At 41.6% G+C, this 18,450-nt stretch overlaps 1 protein-coding gene across 1 annotated transcript; it reads left to right on the top strand.

Annotated features, from left to right (window-relative positions):
• Positions 1-1,608: 1,608 nt before the first annotated feature.
• On the top strand, positions 1,609-18,181 carry COG1 (component of oligomeric golgi complex 1). The gene is given in 16 exon segments (XM_051995193.1): positions 1,609-1,674; positions 1,676-1,717; positions 1,720-2,085; positions 7,367-7,611; positions 7,804-7,985; positions 8,137-8,307; positions 9,011-9,167; positions 9,378-9,588; positions 10,029-10,808; positions 12,977-13,123; positions 14,015-14,176; positions 15,594-15,721; positions 16,141-16,249; positions 16,749-16,858; positions 16,939-17,017; positions 17,981-18,181. Coding segments are annotated over 16 exon segments (3,081 nt in total). The 5' UTR covers positions 1,609-1,623; the 3' UTR covers positions 18,122-18,181.
• The last annotated feature ends 269 nt before the right edge of the window (positions 18,182-18,450 follow it).

Here is an 18,450-nt window from a genome sequence, read left to right as displayed (position 1 = left end):
CACCCTGATTTATCTTTAAACCTAAATCACTCTGGCTTTCATTGAGTTGCCAAAAAAAAAAAAAAAAAAATCTCAGCCCAACCTCTCTTGCTCATTGCTTGGGTTTTGATGGCTCAGAGTAGTCTTAAATAGCCATTATTTTCTGTTCTGGACAGAAACTCTTGAGAACCTTCCCCTTCCAGACTGATTCATTTGTGATAGCAAACTGGGCCATCTTTTGTTTCAATTCTGACATAGCCCCTATGCATATTGTTTCAGACAGACCAGGGAAGACCTTAAGCTAAAAAGGCTAAGGTCATCCACTGCATCTTGGACCATCACTAGTGTCTTATCTTTCGCTTTGTCATTCAATTTCAATGACTCTGTAGAAAGTAAGATCAAAGCCTTTGTCCTGTTTAGTCTCACTTAAAGTCTAATTCACTTGTAAATCACTTTATCACCCTTGTGGAATCATTGGTCCTCTTGAGAGTGAAGGAAGAACATCAAGACTTTCAGCTAACATTTCATATTCTGCCAAAAGCTTTAATGTTAGTGCTTTCCGTTAAGATTTTCTCTAATTTATCCTACATCTCATGCATATACACTGCTTCAGTCAAATTGAAAACTGTTAAAGTCCTAAGCTTAAAAAGGCCACGGTCTCCTATTCATCCAAAGCCATTTATATCTGGCCACCAGACGTAGAAGGCTCCAGAGGAACAAGGAAAACTGGTAATTTTGTACAGTCTTCCCTCACTTAAATCCAATCCAGTTGTTACTGTGGCATCATATCCCTAAAGTCATAACCTTCTTTGAGAATAAAGAACAACCACTAACATCAGTAGAGGCAGCTAGGTGGCACACTGAAGACAGTATAAATTCACCCTTCCCACACTAGCAAGTAACCAACCTCCCTCAGTTTCCTCACAATGACATCTCTCTCTCATGATTGTTGTGAGGATAAAATATTTGTAAGGTGCTTTGAAAACCTCAAGGCACTCTATAAATGCTACTGTCTTGCACACACATAGGTACATATACATTATTATATATTACATATTTATAAATATATTTAAAAATGACATTATGTCTTGGTAGATAATGTATATTCGTTATGTGCTATTTGTTCACAATTACATGATGAGGTCCTTGAGATAGGAACTGTTTGTGCCTTTTTTGTCAGTTTCAGCATATTTGGCATATGTTGTCTACAAGTTCAGTGGTGTCCAACTCTTCCTGACCTCATTTGGGATTTTGACAAAAATGCGGTTTGACATTTCCTTCTTCAGCTCATTTTGCAGATGAGGAAACAAAGGGTTATCTAGCTCTAAAGTGTCTTGAGTATGAATTTGAACTCAGGTACATGAGTCTTGCAGACCTCAGGCCTCGCATTTTGTTCACTGCGACACCTAGTGCTTCTTTAGTACATAGCAGGTGTTTAATAAATGCTTGTGGATTGACAGGGTCTGAAATACGGTGGAGGCCTTGTGACTAATTCTTTCAGCTTCACTCTTAGGTGAGATGAGTCAGTTAATAACTCTTCAGTGTTATCTGCCTATTTAATTACTCTTCCACAATAATTTTCAAGAAGGCAAGTCGGCCCCCCATAAATATAGCGTCCTAGCTATGTGTCATTCCCTAAAAAACATGGCTCCCCATGGAAAGCGGAAGCGCTCAGCCCCAAACAAAAATGGCGAGGGCGGCCCAAAAGTCTGGCGGAAGTTACCTCCTACCCTCCCGCCCCGCCCCGCCCCGTCCTGCAGCAGAGGTAGCGCCACGATGGCGGCAGCGATGGCCGGTCCGCTGGCTCTCAAGCGGCCGGAGCTGCGGGATGCCGCAGCGCTATTCGAGGCACATGGAGCGGAGGAGATCCGCGGGCTGGAGCGACAAGTACGAGCGGAGATCGAGCATAAGAAAGAGGAGCTGCGGCAGATGGTCGGCGAGCGTTACCGCGACTTGATCGAGGCGGCTGATACCATCGGACAGATGCGGTGCTGCGCTGAGGGACTGCTGGACGCTGTCAGGGCTACGGACCAGTGCTGCGCGCGCCTCCGCCAGCAGAGCCACGCTACGGCTACGGCAACGTCGCGCCCCTCGCGTACCCCTCAGGTTTCGCTCCCTTCCCCAAAGCCCCGCCTTCTTTCCAAGCCCCGCCCCCCAGCATCGCTCTCCCTCCTCCCTTCCTTCCTGCAACTGACCCACCCCTGTCTGCTTAGGAAGCACCCCGTGGGGCTCTGGAGTGGGAATCACTTTCTCTCCTGGAACTTGGTTCCCCCCACACCTGCTCTGCGCCCGGCACAGGAAGAGGCAGGCTGCGGGATGGTGCAGGGGCCCGCGCCTTAATCCCGGGCCCCTAGCAAAGTCCCAGGTTATTAATTACAGCCATGGTGCGGGTCCGCAATGGTGAAAGGAAGGAGCTTCCTTTGAAGGGGACTCTCAGAGTGATTGAAGTCCCAGGTCCGGGCCAAAACCAAAGTGTCACAGGTTAGGTTTAGAGAAGAACTCCCCTGTCTTCAAGAAGTTTACTTTCTGCTGAGGGATTACCCATAGCCCGCAATTTTAGAGTGCTATAATGTTTACAAAGCATTTTATAAATATTATCCTCCCCACACCCTGGTAGGGAGGGGCTGCTACTATTCTCATTTTATGGGTGAGGAGAGTGTGGCTTCCAAGGGCATCCGGCTGATGAGTGTCTTGCTTTTGAACTCCGGTCTTCCATACTCTAGTATGCACATTGCATCCACCTAACTGAAGAATTACGGAGAAGTAAACACAAAGGACTGAGGCTTAACCAGCCCGAAGATCTGGAAAGACCGGGTGGGAGCTGGTATGGGGAAGCTTGGGATTCCCAGAGGTAGAGTGAGGAGGAAGTAAGTGCCTGACAGAAAGCAGAGGGCTTGGGGGATCATTTGACTGAATAGCAGTATCGTTTTAAGAACAACTTGCAACAACCTAGTTATTTTGACTGTTATAAATATACCCAAATTAAGCTCAAAGATCCTATGAATGAAAATGCTGTTTGAATTCAGGAAGGATCATTGCTGAGGTGTAGGAAATGATGAACTGCTTGATTTAGGAAAAATATGAAAAGACTTGGATTTATGAAGGAAAATGTTGTCTACCTTCAGAGAAAGAGATGAGAGGAGGAAATAAGCATACGATATTCTTCCGTCTTTCTGTTTGAGTTAGGGTATGTTTATAAATATCTTTGTATAGGCACACACAAACACACGTAACCATACTTAATTGTAGCCTGATTTAGGATAGGAGGAAGGGAGCAAAATAAAGTAAGAAGTACACAACAGAGAATAAGAGAAAACCAAGAAAGCAAAGAAAGGCAAAACAGTTTTGAAAACTACATGTATTTATTATATAGGTTTTCTTGAAATGGAAATTTATTTTAAATTGAATCCACTCTTATGGTCTGCTGTGCATATGGCAATTTTTTTTTCTCATTTTGTATTAAATGTAAATTGAAAAGTGTATTAAGTGTAAAGTGAAAAAGTTTGCTCAAAAAAAAGTCATATGAAATAAGACAGGAGGGAGGGTGGGGGTTGTTGTGGAGTACTTTTAATGCCAAACAGAGAGATATACTATCCCTAGAAGCAATTGGAAACTACTTGAAGATTTTTGAGTAAGAGAATGACATGGACAGATTTGTGTTTTAGGAATATCAATTTATCAGAAGTGTGGAGAATTCATATGAGGGCTGGAAGCAGGAAGGACAGTTAGATCACTGCAGTAGCTTAGACAGAAGGTTAAATTAGATAGTGAAAAGAAGAGGATGGAAAGGAGAGATGGAGGTAGAAGTGACAAGATTTGGCAACTAGTAGGATATGGGATAAGAGAGTAAAGAATCCAGGCAGATGTCAAGATTGAGCACCTGGGTGACTGGACAAATGATGATGTATGTAATTTGGAAGTTTAGAAGAGGGGTAAATTTGAAAGGAAAATGAATGGAATTCATCTTTAATTTGTGATATTTCCAGACAGTCAGTTTGAAATGTCCATTGTTGATGTTAGGCTCTAATTTAGGAGAATGGGTCTGTATATAATTATCCTGTTATCTTTAATTGAACCTATGGAAATTGATGAAGTCATCAAAAGTGAGAGAATAGAGAGAAAAAAGAGAGAAGAGTTTTAGAATAGAGACACAGTTCATAGGCATGACTTGGATTTTGAACCCTCAGCAAGAGACTGGGATGGAGCAGTCAGGCAGTGGGAAGAATAATCTGAAGAGAATAATGTTACAAAGACTCAAGGGGGACAGAGTATACATGAAGGAAAAGGTGGCTAGCTATGTCAAATGCTGAAAGGGAATCAAGGGCCATGAGGCCTGAGGAAAGGGCCATTTAGATTGAGCAATGAAGGGACAATTGATAAGAGAGCAATTTCAGCAGAGTATTGAGGTCAGAAGCCAGATTGCAAACGGCTGAAAATAGGTGAGAGGAAATGTAGGTAACCAACATAAACTTTTGAGTTCTTTCAAGTGAATAAAGATATATGATAATAGTTAGCAGAAATAGTGGAATTTAATGAGGCTTTTATTTTAAAGGGTGTGAGAAGTAAGGAATGGAAAGTGGGGACAGTTTGCTGGAAAAGATGGGAAGGGCATCAAGGGTATATGAAAAAGTGTTATCCTTGGTGAAAACAGCCATCGAAGAGTAAGAGAAGTAACAGTGGGGGATGATGGGAAAAGTAGCTCCCTGAGATCGACCTTGATTTCTCTTGGTAAGAGTGTAAAGGAGAGAACCTTAGCTGAGAGGGGTATTATGGGAAGCTTGAGGAGAGAGGTTTGGAGTAGCAGTTGTGGAGAATGAGATAGATCATCATTTGGGGAGTAATAAAGATTGTCTTTTGGGGAGTAAGCACCCTTTTGTGATTAGATGACAAATTTGTACTGGACCTAAGTTATTTGACTTCCTCAGTTTCCTCTGCTAAAGATGAGGGAAGTGGAATTGGCAGGTGGTAGTAGTTTAGGGTTGGGATTTGTAAAATCTAAAGGTAAGAGATAGAGGGAGCCAGGGATTGGAGCTGATTGGAGCTCTGTTCTTCTTAAAATTACTTTGCCTTTACTTGTATATTGATGTATTTCTCTATGGGATGTAAATTCTTTGAGAGCAAGGACTTCATTAGGTCTTAGTATTGCCCGTTCCTAACATTGTGACTAAGTACTTTAGGAATGTTTGAATTCACTTGACTTTTGTGAAATATAACTGTGGAGAACCAGGTTTTGATGAAGCCCATTGGGATTCAAAAGGAGTTATTTGATTGTGCCTTTAAACACAAATCACTCTGGCTCTCACTGCTTGGCCAATAATAAATCCCAGTCCAAGCTTCATTTACCCATTGGATTTTGATGGCTCTGAGTAGTCTTAAATAGACTTTATTTTCTGTTGTGGCCCAAAACTCTGAGCGTCTTCCCTTCCCAGATTGATTATTTTGTGAAGGCAAAATAGGTGGGCCATCTTTTGTCTCTGTTCTTACCTAGCCTTTAATTACTGAATGGGTATTGCAACAGACAAACTGAGATATGGGAAAGACCTTAATCCAAAAAGGCCAAGGTCACCCATTGCATCTGGGGTTATTAGCCATCCTCACCTATGTCTAGATTCTGGATTCCAATGACTGGAGGGAAGAGTGAGGCTGCTGGTTTTTCATTAAACTGCCTCACTTAAATTCATTTCCTTTGCAAGTTAAGATATCTCCCTAGTGAGGTCCCTGTTGTTCTTGGGACTGTAGAACAAGAGTTTTTATTTGTCTTTCAGATGAATCTGATTTTAAAAGTTTAGCTCTTATAGAGCCTTCGAAAGTTGGAAGTATTCTCTTTATTTTGAAATGAAGGACCTTAATTGTTAAATGTGGGTTCTGTAGAGAGTATATACTATCATAGCTTATACAATCCCTAGCTTTTAGTTGAGACAGGACACTCTGATATTGATTAAAGGCAGTCATTTGGACAGAGAAAAGAACTTTCCTGAGAAATCATAGGTTTAAGCCAAAGTTCATCAGACCACCAGATCCAAAGAAGGAGAATGGAAAACAAATGGTGGAGCCAGCGGCACTATGTCAAGGCATTATACTTGACATTCTGGAGGGGAAGTGTCCCACTCAGCTTACCCATCAGCAAGATAATAGTCTATAATGTAGGACTTCTTCATCCAAGATGTTATTCATTTATGGCATACTGCTAATTATTTTAAAAAAATTTTTAATACTTTTTTTATCACCAAGATTTCTCCCAGCATCCCTCCATCTCCACTCCCCCAAAGATACATCTTATGTAACAGATAACATTTTGCTGAATATGTTGACATGAGAAAAAACACAACATGTGACATAAGAAACTAATTTTTTGATTTCGATTTGAGAAATGAGTTCAATTTTAGGTATATCAGAGGAAGAAAACATAAGGATAACCAAATGGAAAGAGTTGCTAGAACATAACTGTGAAGATAGATGCCTAGCAGTCCAAGGGGTGATAGTTGAAATTGAATTTGGATGAGACCTGAGGGCAAAGAAAGAGAACCAGGGTCCACTCTTGGGGTCATCCAGATTTAAGGGAAAAGAGGAGGAAAAGAAACTCTTGCAGAAAACAATATCCAAAGAGGTAGAAAAAGAACTAAGAGATTTTCTGAGGAACTCAAGGGAGGAGAAATGTTGGCACAGCAGCCAAGTTGGTATTCCTAATGTACATATTTAATTTCCTACTCAGACCTTTTCAGTGGCCCTCAGCTGCCTCTAGGATAAAAGCCTATCTGACATTTAAAACCTTATGTAACCTGGATGCTATCTACCTCTTCATTCTTATTTCTTTGATTGCCTCTTCTTCAGTCAAATTGGTCTGCTAGCTATATGTATTATCCCTTCTCCCACCTATGCCAACCTCCATAGCTGGATTATTCTTTTCCTTTCTAACTGATAGGATCCCCTGATTCCTTCAAAGCACATCTCAAGGTGCCCCCTTCCCTGAGGCCTAGTCATTTTGTACCTTGCCATGTGCTTAGAAATGTGCATTTTGGTTTTCCATCTGTAAACCCTAAGCTTCCCGAGAGCAAGGGCTGACTTGTTTTTGTCTTCATATTCCCAGCACTTAGCACAACTTGATCAGTATCTGTTGAACTGAATTGGAATGCTGAAGAGAAGTTAAGGAAAATTTGACATAAAGATAGATAAGAAAGGAATTTGACTCTTCCATTATCTGACATCTGTGGAACTGAGTGAGGGGAGGTGCTGCATCCTGAAGTTCCACAGAGCCCATCTTCTGTGCCCCTCAGTGTAGATTAGAATGCAGCCTGCATAATTCGGGTTTGGGGCCTAAAATTGGTCCCCAGGTTTCCCACTGAGTAACAACAGTTAGGCTCCCCCATGTTCTCCATCTCTCCTGCAGCCCCAGCAGGCTTCCCAGGAGAAGTTCTACAGCATGGCTGCCCAGATCAAGCTACTCTTGGAGATTCCTGAGAAAATCTGGAGCTCCATGGAAGCCTCTCAGTACCTCCATGCTACCCAACTCTACCTGCTGTGCTGCCACCTTCATGGCCTGCTCCGGCTGGACTCCACCAGCGGCTCCTACAGCCCCGTGCTCGCCCGGTTCCCAATACTGGTGCGTCAGGTGGCGGCAGCCAGCCACTTCCGGTGAGTCGTTAGTGCAGAAGAATCATTTCATGGGTTAATTCTGGGGCCTCTCAATTTGTGAGTTATTACTTTTCTCTTGTTCTGTCATCCATGGCTCTTAGTTGTTTTGGGGTTTTGCCATTCTCTTGGACTAATTTAAAATCCCATTTCCCTTTGTTGTTCTCCTTGTCCTTTCATTTTATTTCTTCCTAGGTCAACCATTCTGCATGAAACCAAGATGATACTCAGATGCCAAACTGTGTCTGACCAGGCTGTTGCCGAGGCCTTGTCGTCAGTCATGCTGCTGGAAGACAGTTCTCCCCGCCAGGCCCTCACGGATTTCCTGTTAGCCAGAAAGGCAGCCATTCAGCAGCTTCTCAATCAGCCCCACCACGGTAGGCACAGCTTATTTCCCTTTGAGATTTGATCCTCAGAAGCTGAGAGAGAATCATTTTTCTGAGATTATTTGTGACCACAGACTTTCACAGATGTGTACTTAAAATGAAATTTCTGTCAATTTCAGTAAAAGAAGATGCTTTCTTATAGGTGCTGGCATTAAAGCGCAGATTTGTTCACTCGTGGAGCTCCTGGTCACCACTCTGTACCAAGCCCATGCCCTCTTCTACACCTTGCCCGAAGGTGTGCTGCCCGATCCCTCCCTGCCCTGTGGAGTTCTCTTTTCTACTCTGGACTCTGTTACGAGCCAAAGGCCTGCAGGTAAGCCCCTGACCAGTTTCCTTAATGGCATAATGATATCATTCCATTTCAAATCTAATTTACTTCTCTGTCAACAGCTTCCTTATTACATCTGTTTTCCAATGTACCTTTAAAGCTTCTCTTTCAAGGGCATTAGAAATCATAAAGCCAAAAGAGACCTTACAATGTCATTTTGGTCCATCTCCTTACCACTAGCACTACTAGCACAATTTAAATGCAGAAGAAGGAGTTTCACTTACTATCTCCAGAGAGTATTTGAAGGACACAAGAGTTTGTGTTTTTAAAAATCAGGTTAAATTCACATTTTTTAACATTTGAATTTGTATCTATCATTCCAATGCATTATTCACCCCAATATTCTTTTCCTAAATTTTTTTTTTCACATTCTCTGCTTTACTGGGAATCATTTTGTCAAAGTTAGTAGAGTTGTGGATTAGCTGGATTGTGTGTATGCATGAGTATATGTGTATCAGAGAGAAAGGGGGAGGGAGGGAAAGGGAGACAAAGGGGACAGTATGTGGGCGTAGTTGTTGGGGAGATCTGTAACTCATTCTTGTACCTTTGTTTCTCACCTCAAGAATCGATGACAAAGATTTCATTCATCCTCAGTAATTCTTTTCATATCTGCGTGGAGGAAGGAGAAGATTGGACATCTATTTATGAGGCTTAAACTATTGTTGACTAATAGGTTTCATCTGTTTAGGGAAAGGCATCGTCAGTGTCTTGCAAGAGATGAAGTTGTGTAGCTGGTTCAAACATCTCCCAGCCTCCATTGTGGAGTTCCAGCCAACTCTTCGGACTCTTGCACACCCCATCAATGAGGAGTACCTGAAAGACACCCTACAGAAGTGGATCAGCATGTAAGCTGCGAGGGAGTTTAGCTGGTGGCCTGTGGCTCTGTGACGCAGAGTGGGTGATATTGAACTGCAGCATAAGAACACAGGCATGTGACCTGCTCTAAAGCATGTCTCTGTCCTTAATCTGGGGGGGAAAGCAAAAAATCTATGAAGGGTTATGTGAGAAAGAGACTACTCATTAAGGGGACTCAAAAGAAAATGGCTGTATTGCAGGTGTCATGAAGACATCAAAAGTGGGATCACCAATTTGCTCGTTTATGTGAAGAGCCTGAAAGGCTTGGCCAGCATTCGGGATGCTGTGTGGGAGCTGCTCACCAGTGAGTCCATGAGCCGCAGCTGGGAAATGGTGTGCCGGCGCCTCCTGGACAAGCGCCTCTCCTTCTGGGAGGACCTGTTGCAGCAGCTGTTTCTGGACCGATTACAGGTGAAGGGGGCAGGGGAGTTTTAAAAACTTGGACAAATGCTAGCATCAACATAGAAAATATTCGTGGGATTGAATTAAATGTCTGCTATGTGCAAGGCACTGTGGTAAGACCCTGGCAGATACATAGAATGGAAAATGGTCTCTGCTCTCAAAGTACTTTCATTCTCCTGAGTTTTAAAGTCTATGCCATAAAGAAAAGTGTTTGAGGTGGAAGAGAATACTAGTAACTGGAAAATTCAGTAAAGACTTTGTGCAAAAACCAAGACTTCTGAGAGAGGGAAGTGGGGAAGGAATAGTATGTTGTGCTGAAGGTACAGGAATAGGCTAGTTTGACTAGAAACTGGATGAGGTGAAGGAAAGGTACCCAGAGAGCTGGGAGTGGTGATTTCTGAGGCTTTCTCCCAGAAATCTGATAGGGGTTCTTTTTCATTCTCTCTTAGACGCTGACAAGAGAAGGCTTTGACTCTATCTCCAGCAGCTCTAAACAGCTTCTGACCTCAGCTCTGCAGGAGCTTGAAGCTAGTTCCAGCACCTCCCCCAATAAGCAGGTTCAGTTTGAGCACAACATGTCTCTCTTTCTCTGGTCAGAGAGTCCTTCTGATTTGCCTTCAGATGCCGCTTGGGTCAATGTGGCAAACCGGAGCCAATGTGTCAGCAGCGGCCTCTCCATGAAAGCTCAGGCTCTCAGCCCCTACGTACAGAGCTTTTGTCTTGCCCTGGACTCCAAACTGAAAGTCAAACTGGATGACCTCATGGCATATCTTCCTTCAGATGCACCCAAGGAGGCCTCAGGCATGCAGACCAAGAATTCTGCTTTTGATAGATACTCAGATGCTGGCACTGTGGAGGGAATGCTCCGAAACCACTGTGCAGCCTGCACTGAGCAGATTGTGGCGTGTGTGCGTACTGAACTGCAAGGGGCTGAGGCCGTACTGCGAGGGCTGGTCCAGACCCTCAGTCGTTCCAAGCTCTCCTCAGTCCTATTCATGGCCAGACTCTGCCAGTCCCTTGGAGAATTGTGTCCCCATCTTAAACGATGTATTTTGGGCAAATCAGGCAGTTCAGAGAAACCCACGAGGGAGCCTCGGTCTATGAAGAAACAGATGAAAGGAAAAGCTCAAGAAGTGAATCCTATTCTAGCAAAATGGCACGAAGTGAAAGAGCAGCTCCTAGAGCAAAGTCTACTAGGATATCGCCTCTGGAGCACAGCCATCACAAACGTATGCAGATGGGGAGAGGAAGGGAGGAAGGGAAGATAAGAACTTACCCTTACATTATGTTAAAGGAAATAAGACACACACACATACAAATAATAGTGATACAAGGGAGAATGTGATTAAGTTCATCAAAAGTGTGAAAAAAAGTTACTTCCAGCTGGATTAGGGAAGATTGTGTGGAAGAGGTGGCAGTTGAAGTAGGCCTTAGGATTTCAGCAGATGAAAGTACACAAAAAAGAATTCGAGGTATAAAGAATAAGTATAATGGAAAACCTCAGACAAAAGTCTTAAAGGATTGTTAACTGGTGCAATTTGGCTAGAGTTCTTTCATTGGAACCAGGTTTGGCAGTCTTTGAATACAAGGTTAGATACTGGGGAGCTACTGTAGGCTTTTTACCTGGGAATTAATGTTTTCAGATGTGTGCATGAAATTGATTAATCTAGCAGTAGTAGTGAGGAGAGAGCACGCGTAGTCCAGGATGGACATGCTGGGAGCCACAGAGAAGTGGCAGTGGAGATAAAACATTGGGGACCACTGTGAGATTTCAAGTTCGACTCCAGACTTGGTAAGTGTATGTGTGGGTAGACATGAAGAGGAGACATCAGAGGTGACCCTAAGGTTCTAAGCCAGGCTAACTGAAAGGCTAGCTCAGGATGGGATATTTGGGAGTGCCAAGGAGATGTTCAGGGTCAACTCCCAGATCTGTTCAGTTGTGGCACCAACATCTCAGTTATCTTGTCCTTGTCATTCCCTATATTGCTTTGAGTTTCCCTTGCAATTACTTTTCTTCAAATCATTATTCCTCCCCTAGGTCTATAGTAGTAGGCTAATTGGTCTCCTTGTCTCCCTCTTTTTCCATTCAGTCCATCCTATACACTATTACTAGACTAGTCTTCCCACTAAGGATAAGGATGTGAATCTTCATGGGCTTCCCACTGCCTCAAAAGCAGGACTGTCGATAAAAGATTTGGGGTTGTCTGTATGGAAGGTGATAGCATTCTGATCCATTGCCATAATTTAAGCTAAGGGAAATTATAGATGAAAAAGAGTGAGCTAAGGACAGAAGCCTTGGAAAATGGCAGCATGTTGGGAGGGAGGATGAAGTTACAGCATAACTGGCATCTGAGTAGATAGGAGAATCAGGAGAGTCTTGTGGCAGAAGTTAAGAGGGGACAGAGTATCAAAGAAGGAGGAATTATCAATGGTAGAAGTATAACTGCTAGTTGAGGCATGCATGAGTTGATGGAGAGGAGGTATCCAATGCACTTTTGCTAGTAGTTAAAACAGTAGAAAAGAGAAAGTAGTGGTTTGGGATTGGGGTAGGATCTTGTTTTGAAGGATGGGAAAGACTGTGTAGAGAAAGGGAAAAGACAGTGGAGAATATTGAGGATGTCCTTCATCAGGGTGGTTGATTTTATTCTTGGTATAAAGAGGCCTTCCTAGTATAAAGACAATCTTGAGCACTTGAGGAGACTAGAAAAAGTTTACTCTCACTTGTGAGTTTTTTCTTACCAGCCTATTTAAATGCAAGATCTGTTTTGTTTTTTCCCTAATATACCATTTCTATTTAGCATCATGACTTTAAGAACCTTTATACCAAGAATAATGAAATCTTTCAACAGGAGCTACTTCAGTTTTTCTTCTATACCTGAACAACTTTACAACTTCGTTTAGTTTCAGAGCAAGATGGCCTCTTTAAAGCTAATCTTTCCACTTCTGTTTTTGATCCCATCCATTCCCATTTTGAGGACTCAGCTCCAATCAACCACCCTGACAAGACAACCTCAAAATTCTCCTCCACTGGCTGTTACCCTTCTTCAAAACAAGATCCTACCCCAATTTCAAATTGTTCCTTTAATCAGTGGAAAATGTGGGATCCCTTCTGGGGATTAGGAGGTTTCATTTCCCATTTTTCTTTCTAGAACATGTTCTTTTCCAAAATACTTGTATTGTTTTTGACTAGTAGTATCTATTAAAGTGCCAACTTTTAATTGAAAAGCTACCCTATATGTAACAAGAACATCCCATGCTACTTCTGAGAACTAAAGAACAAAGCAAAGTGGTTATTTACTCAAAAGACTCAACTCATGACTAGATGTCTTTTCTTATTCACTCACATATATCCACCCTGGATATATGTTAGATGTTCCATTAAGTTTCTGTTTGCCAGGTCCTGGTTCATGATTTCACTCGGTCATTACTTCTTGATAATGCTGGCTCCATCCTAGCTATGGCCACAAACTGGGATGAACTAGAAATCCAGGAGGAGACAGAAACTGGGAGCAGTGTAACATCTAAGATTCGACTGCCAGTACAGGTGAGGTTGTCATTTTTTCCCCCCCAGGTAATTGGGGTTAAGTGACTTGCCCAGGGTTCCACAGTTAGAAAGTGTTAAGTGTCTTGAAGGCAGATTTGAACTCAGGTTCTCCTGACTTCAGGGCTGGTGCTGTATTCACTGCACCCCCTAGCTGCCCCTAAGGTCAAGTCACTTTTAAATGAAGCATAGGAGAAAAAACTGAACAAATCTGAGATTCAGATCCTAGTGCATTCTTGGGCACATGACCACCTTTCTGAGCTATACTTAAGTTCTCATCAAAATAGAATTTCTTATATTACTACCTTTTAAAGTTGTAGGGATAAGTTATGTGTGAAAGCACATCTTACTGCTAAAATGTAAACAATCATATTGCAAAATCATCCATGACAAAAAGTGATTTATTATAATTAACCAGTGAGGCACAATGTGCCAGAGCACATGGTTAGGTAGTGAGAGAAAGAGAAATTGGGCATTATTTCCTTTAGAAGGAGCCAAAATAACATCTTGTAGGGAAATGTTAGAACCTTACATCAGTTAAGCACTTTGGAAGTTCCAAGTAATTGTTCCCCAGTTTATTTTTCCCACATTCCTGGAAAGCATGGCTTCCCAAAGAAGTAAGATTCTACCTTGTCTAAAAATTGTTTTTTAACAATGACCTCTTCACAAAGGGCTTTTGTAAAGTACCTGTGTGAAAAACTTCATTTTACTGTTCTGGCTGTGCTGTGAAGCAGAGTCCTGGAGTGGTATGTGGAGCAGATAGTTGATTTGAAAAATCAAGTCCCAGTTACATTAAAAGAAGCCTTCTATTTGCTAAACCCATCCTACTTTGCCAATGACCCATTTTGATAGCTTGCCAATTCCTTTCTAAATGGCAGTATTTGATTCTTGTAGCCATCCTGGTATGTCCAATCCTTCCTCTTCAGCCTGTGTCAAGAAATAAATCAGGTTGGAGGCCATGCCCTGCCCAAGGCAACACTGCAGGAGATGCTAAAGGGGTGCCTAGTTCAAGTACTAGCAGGCTATGAAAAACTTTCTGAAGAGAAGCCAACAAAGGTATGTTGTTGGAGCTTATCTCTGTCTCTTAACATGTATTGTGCTTCAGGAGATCTGATGGGGAGTTAAGATGTAGAAGCCATAACTTTCAGACATGCTTGGCAATACCCTTGGGTACATTTGGGTCAGGTATCAATTATTATGGAACATCCAAATACCTTTGCCTAACCATGGGTTTTCCAGTTGGTTTGAATTTTTTAAAATGTTAAATTAATCTCCATGTATTCTTCCTTCCTTAGCCATATTTGATAATGATCAAATTCAGCCCTTGGCTCTATCTTTGCCAGTAATTCTCATTTAGAATTATTTAGGAGCATCCAGCTTCCTTTACCTTTTTTTATTAGGTTTGCTTGTCTTTTATAGCAGAGAAGTTTCTCTTTTCCATATCTTAGTTTTTAAGTTTGTCATGTAGGACTCATTTGATCTGCCAATATAGATAAAAAGTTTTCAATCCACTGCCAATCTGAGTAGCTCTTGGTCTTGGGAATAAATCTTGGTTTAACTCTTAGGCCAAGCTCTAATCTTAAAACTTGTAGCAATTAAGCAGTTTAAGGGGTGGTTTTTTCTTTTTTTAAATCTAGAATTTGGAGTGTTTCATTTATAAAAGCCTTTCCTTGAAATATAAAAATTTAACTTGCCCAAATTTAACTAATTCTGGACTAGTCTCTAAACTTTTTAAATTTTTGAGCAGATGTGTGCAATTTAACTTCTTTGTAAATTATATTACAAAACTTACACAAAAATAGAAATCATGGAAGAGTTAGATGAAATATTTGACCTAGAGGCAAGTGAATTACTGAAAATGATTAAGTTCAGACCTGAGGCTTTTGGAAAATTGCTGGCATTTACACATTAAGTGATTTGAAGTGGGACAATTAGGACTACTGTTGCAGTAGTTCCAGTGAAGTGATGGCTTTCTGAAAAGGGACAGAAAAGATGTGACACTAGAAACAGCAAAATATGTCAATGATTGGATATGTAAGGGGAGGAATCAAATTGTGAAGGTGGTGTGGACAGTAGTTGGAAACATGGAAGAGTTTGTGGGGGGGAGGGGGGGGAAGCAATGAGATCTTTGATCTTTCTGGTGGTTCATTGTCCCTTATAAAATGAAGTGGAATCCCTCTCCAAGATACAGGGTGAAGAAGTCCTGGCATTTTCTCAGCCCACCCTTGTGGGCTGCTGTTATTTCCCTTCAGAAGTGACACCTGGCCTCAGGAGGATAGAGTATATCTATAGGTGAGGCAGGGATGCATCGTTTTCCTGTGCTGCAATTTGTTGACCACATTCCTCCCCCCTCCCCCCCTTTCAGGTTCAGCTGTCACCCTGAGGTGACACCACCAAGTTAATAACTGATCAGTATATCAGTATGCCCATCTAATATCTCATTTCTCTTCATGTTTGGGGAAAACAATTGCAGAAAGAAGGTATGTTCCCAATGACCCAGAACAGGGCGCTGCAGTTGCTTTATGATCTGCGCTACCTCAATATTGTGCTGACAGTCAAAAGTGAAGAGGTGAAAAGTAGTCGAAGTAAACAGGACTCCAGGTATAGTACTTACCCATTCCTAAAAGGCCATTTTGGGAATGGGATACAGGAGAGAGGAAATGCTGGAAGTTAATAAGTCCCCACATTGCAAATGAAAACAGTGGTCATGTGGAAGCTGGAATTTGTGTATGGTTGGTTGATTTATCTGAATCATCTATCACAAGTCTGTAATGTGGCTGTCATCCCCCACAATTGACACCACCACAGAATGTTGCTTGAATTGAACACTATAGTCCAAATGTCTGAGGTGAATTAAAATTGTGGATGGCTACTCTGCATCCACATGTGGGAGCTGCCATTTAAAAAGCAAAAACAAATCTCCAGTCCTGGATTTTTCTAGGACATGTATAGGTTTTTATAATAGCTTTCTTTTCAGAATAGTGAAAAGCAATTCTCATTCCAATTTTTTTCTTTTCCAGAATCGAAAAAGTAACAGACTTCTTAGAAGGTCTCATTGATCCTTTTGACCTAGATGTCTTTACACCACACCTAAACAGCAACCTTAATCGCCTGGTCCAACGAACCTCGGTAAGTCGAGATGCTTCTGAGTTGTGTGTGGGAGCTCAGATTGCAAAATAAGTCAAAGCATTTGGCAGCTGCCTCTCAGCTGGAGAGAATAGGGGGAAAAGCAAAGCAAGTCGTCATTCTAATGAGAGGTGAGCTCCATGTTATAGCAGATAGTAATTAAGGTCAAGGTTTAAGTTTAAATGGTCAAGTTTAAATGTTAATCAGATGATCATTACAAAATCCTCCTCAAGTGGCTGGATATAAAGAAAAAAATGCAAACAAATTTCCTATGAACAAATTCCTAAGAAATTTTGAGTAGATTTAGTATGCTATTCAACTCAAGGTAGAAAAAAGTTGATTAGAGCCACTATTTAACTTAAAAGAATATTTCCATACAACTGTATCTGAAAACTGAGCAGTATTTGCTAAGAAGCTTGAAATCCAGCCTTTGGAGGATTAGCAAGTTAATTAAATTAGTAAGTCATCGTCTTAATTTGACCTGTTTTTTTAAATTTCCCAGGTTCTTTTTGGGTTGCTAACTGGTACAGACAATCAATTTTCTGCTCGGAGCAGTACTTTCAACTCCCAAGAACCCCATAATATACTGCCACTGGCATCGAGTCAGATCAGGTATACTTTCATTAGAAACTTCATCTAAGACCTGGGGTTTCCTGGTGACTCCTCTGAAACCACCTTATTCTACCTTTCAGGTTTGGACTTCTTCCACTTAGTACGACTAGCACAAGAAAGGCTAAGTCCGCTGGCCGAAGCACAGAACCCAAGGACCAGGTTAGCCAGTACAGAATCTGAAGCTTATGTCCAATGGCATAGAATCTTTAGGGGACTCTCCCTTCTTAAATACTAAGAAAGAACTAAATGACAACATGCACTAATGCTGCATTTAATGGTGGTGTGATACAAGAACAAGATCTTATCTTGAGCTGATGTTTAAAAAGACGATCATGTTTAGACATTGAAGCAGCCTCACAGTGGAGATAGTATTTTAGGCTGCTTTAAATACTATAGAAAATTCTGCAAAAGACAGTATGGAGTTTTATTTAGTATACTAGGAAAGGGGTTGGAGTTACATAGCCAGCCCCAGAAAATGGTTGTACTTGTTTGGAAAACAGGGGGGGGGGGGGGGGAGGGGAACATTTTGTCCTAGTCATGGTTTCATCCTCCACAACCTTGTTAGGAGAAATAGGAAACTTATTGCTTTTTCAAGCCATCCAGTAAAGCCTGCAGCTATCTTATTCTTTCCTCATTCTCTGCAGACCTTCTTCCTAAAAACTTTTCGATCTCACATGTTTTTTAAAGGGTGGTGAGAAAAAAGAGAAAATACAATCCCCCTCCCCCAAGACTAATTAGATTTCAATTTGAACAAAATCATGCTCATTCCAAAGATGGTTTACCTCTGGTGAAAATTTCCTCCTTCAAGTGTCTGTGGCAAATCTTATTCATGTTAAAAGAGCCAACAGGGGGGAAGGAAGTATACTTTAAACTTGTTCTTTTCCTTAAAAGTCTGACTTACTAGTTCTGTCTGTCACCACACAAGTTAATACAGTCAGAGTTTCTTCAAATCCAGTCTTTTTCTAACCTTACCCTAGAGGAGAAGGTCCTCTCACTAGCAATCCCAAAAGTTTTTAAGATCTGCTTTTATGCGCTGGATGGCGTTCAGAAGACTGGAGGTGGGTAAGCAGGTAAGAGAATCCTGGTAGAATCTAAGGCACTTTCCTTTCAATCTAATGGCAGGTTGTACTTCCAACACTCTCCAGAGCAGATGATGACATGATGCGTCCTGGTTCCTTGTTCAGACAGCTTGTCACAGAGGAGGAAGACACATCTACACCATCTCTTTTCAAACTTAGTTGGCTCTCTAGTATGACTAAATAAAATGAAGCAATTTATCAGAACATACCTCTCCTTTTCTAAATAAATATTACCATGTATTTATTAGTGCCTCTGCTAATTTGTTTCTAAGTTCCACCAATTGTTGTGGTTTCAATGAGGGAATGTGGCCCTCTAGTGACTATTAGAAGGTACTTCAAATAGTAAATTGAACCTAAGCTAATACAAAGTTCTACAGTACCTGTTACCTTAAACACCAGCTCAGGTTGCTTAGTCTTTACCATTAGTCATCTGTGCCTTACTAGACACGATAGGTGGAATTATCACAAGATCATTCAAGCTGTACGTACATTTGTGTCTGAGACAAAAGTTAC

Source organism: Antechinus flavipes, chromosome 4 (genome assembly GCF_016432865.1).
Source record: "Antechinus flavipes isolate AdamAnt ecotype Samford, QLD, Australia chromosome 4, AdamAnt_v2, whole genome shotgun sequence".
Taxonomy (NCBI): domain Eukaryota; kingdom Metazoa; phylum Chordata; class Mammalia; order Dasyuromorphia; family Dasyuridae; genus Antechinus; species Antechinus flavipes.
The sequence above is the reverse complement of the archived record's forward strand: the minus strand, read 5'-3'. Positions and strand labels throughout refer to the sequence as shown.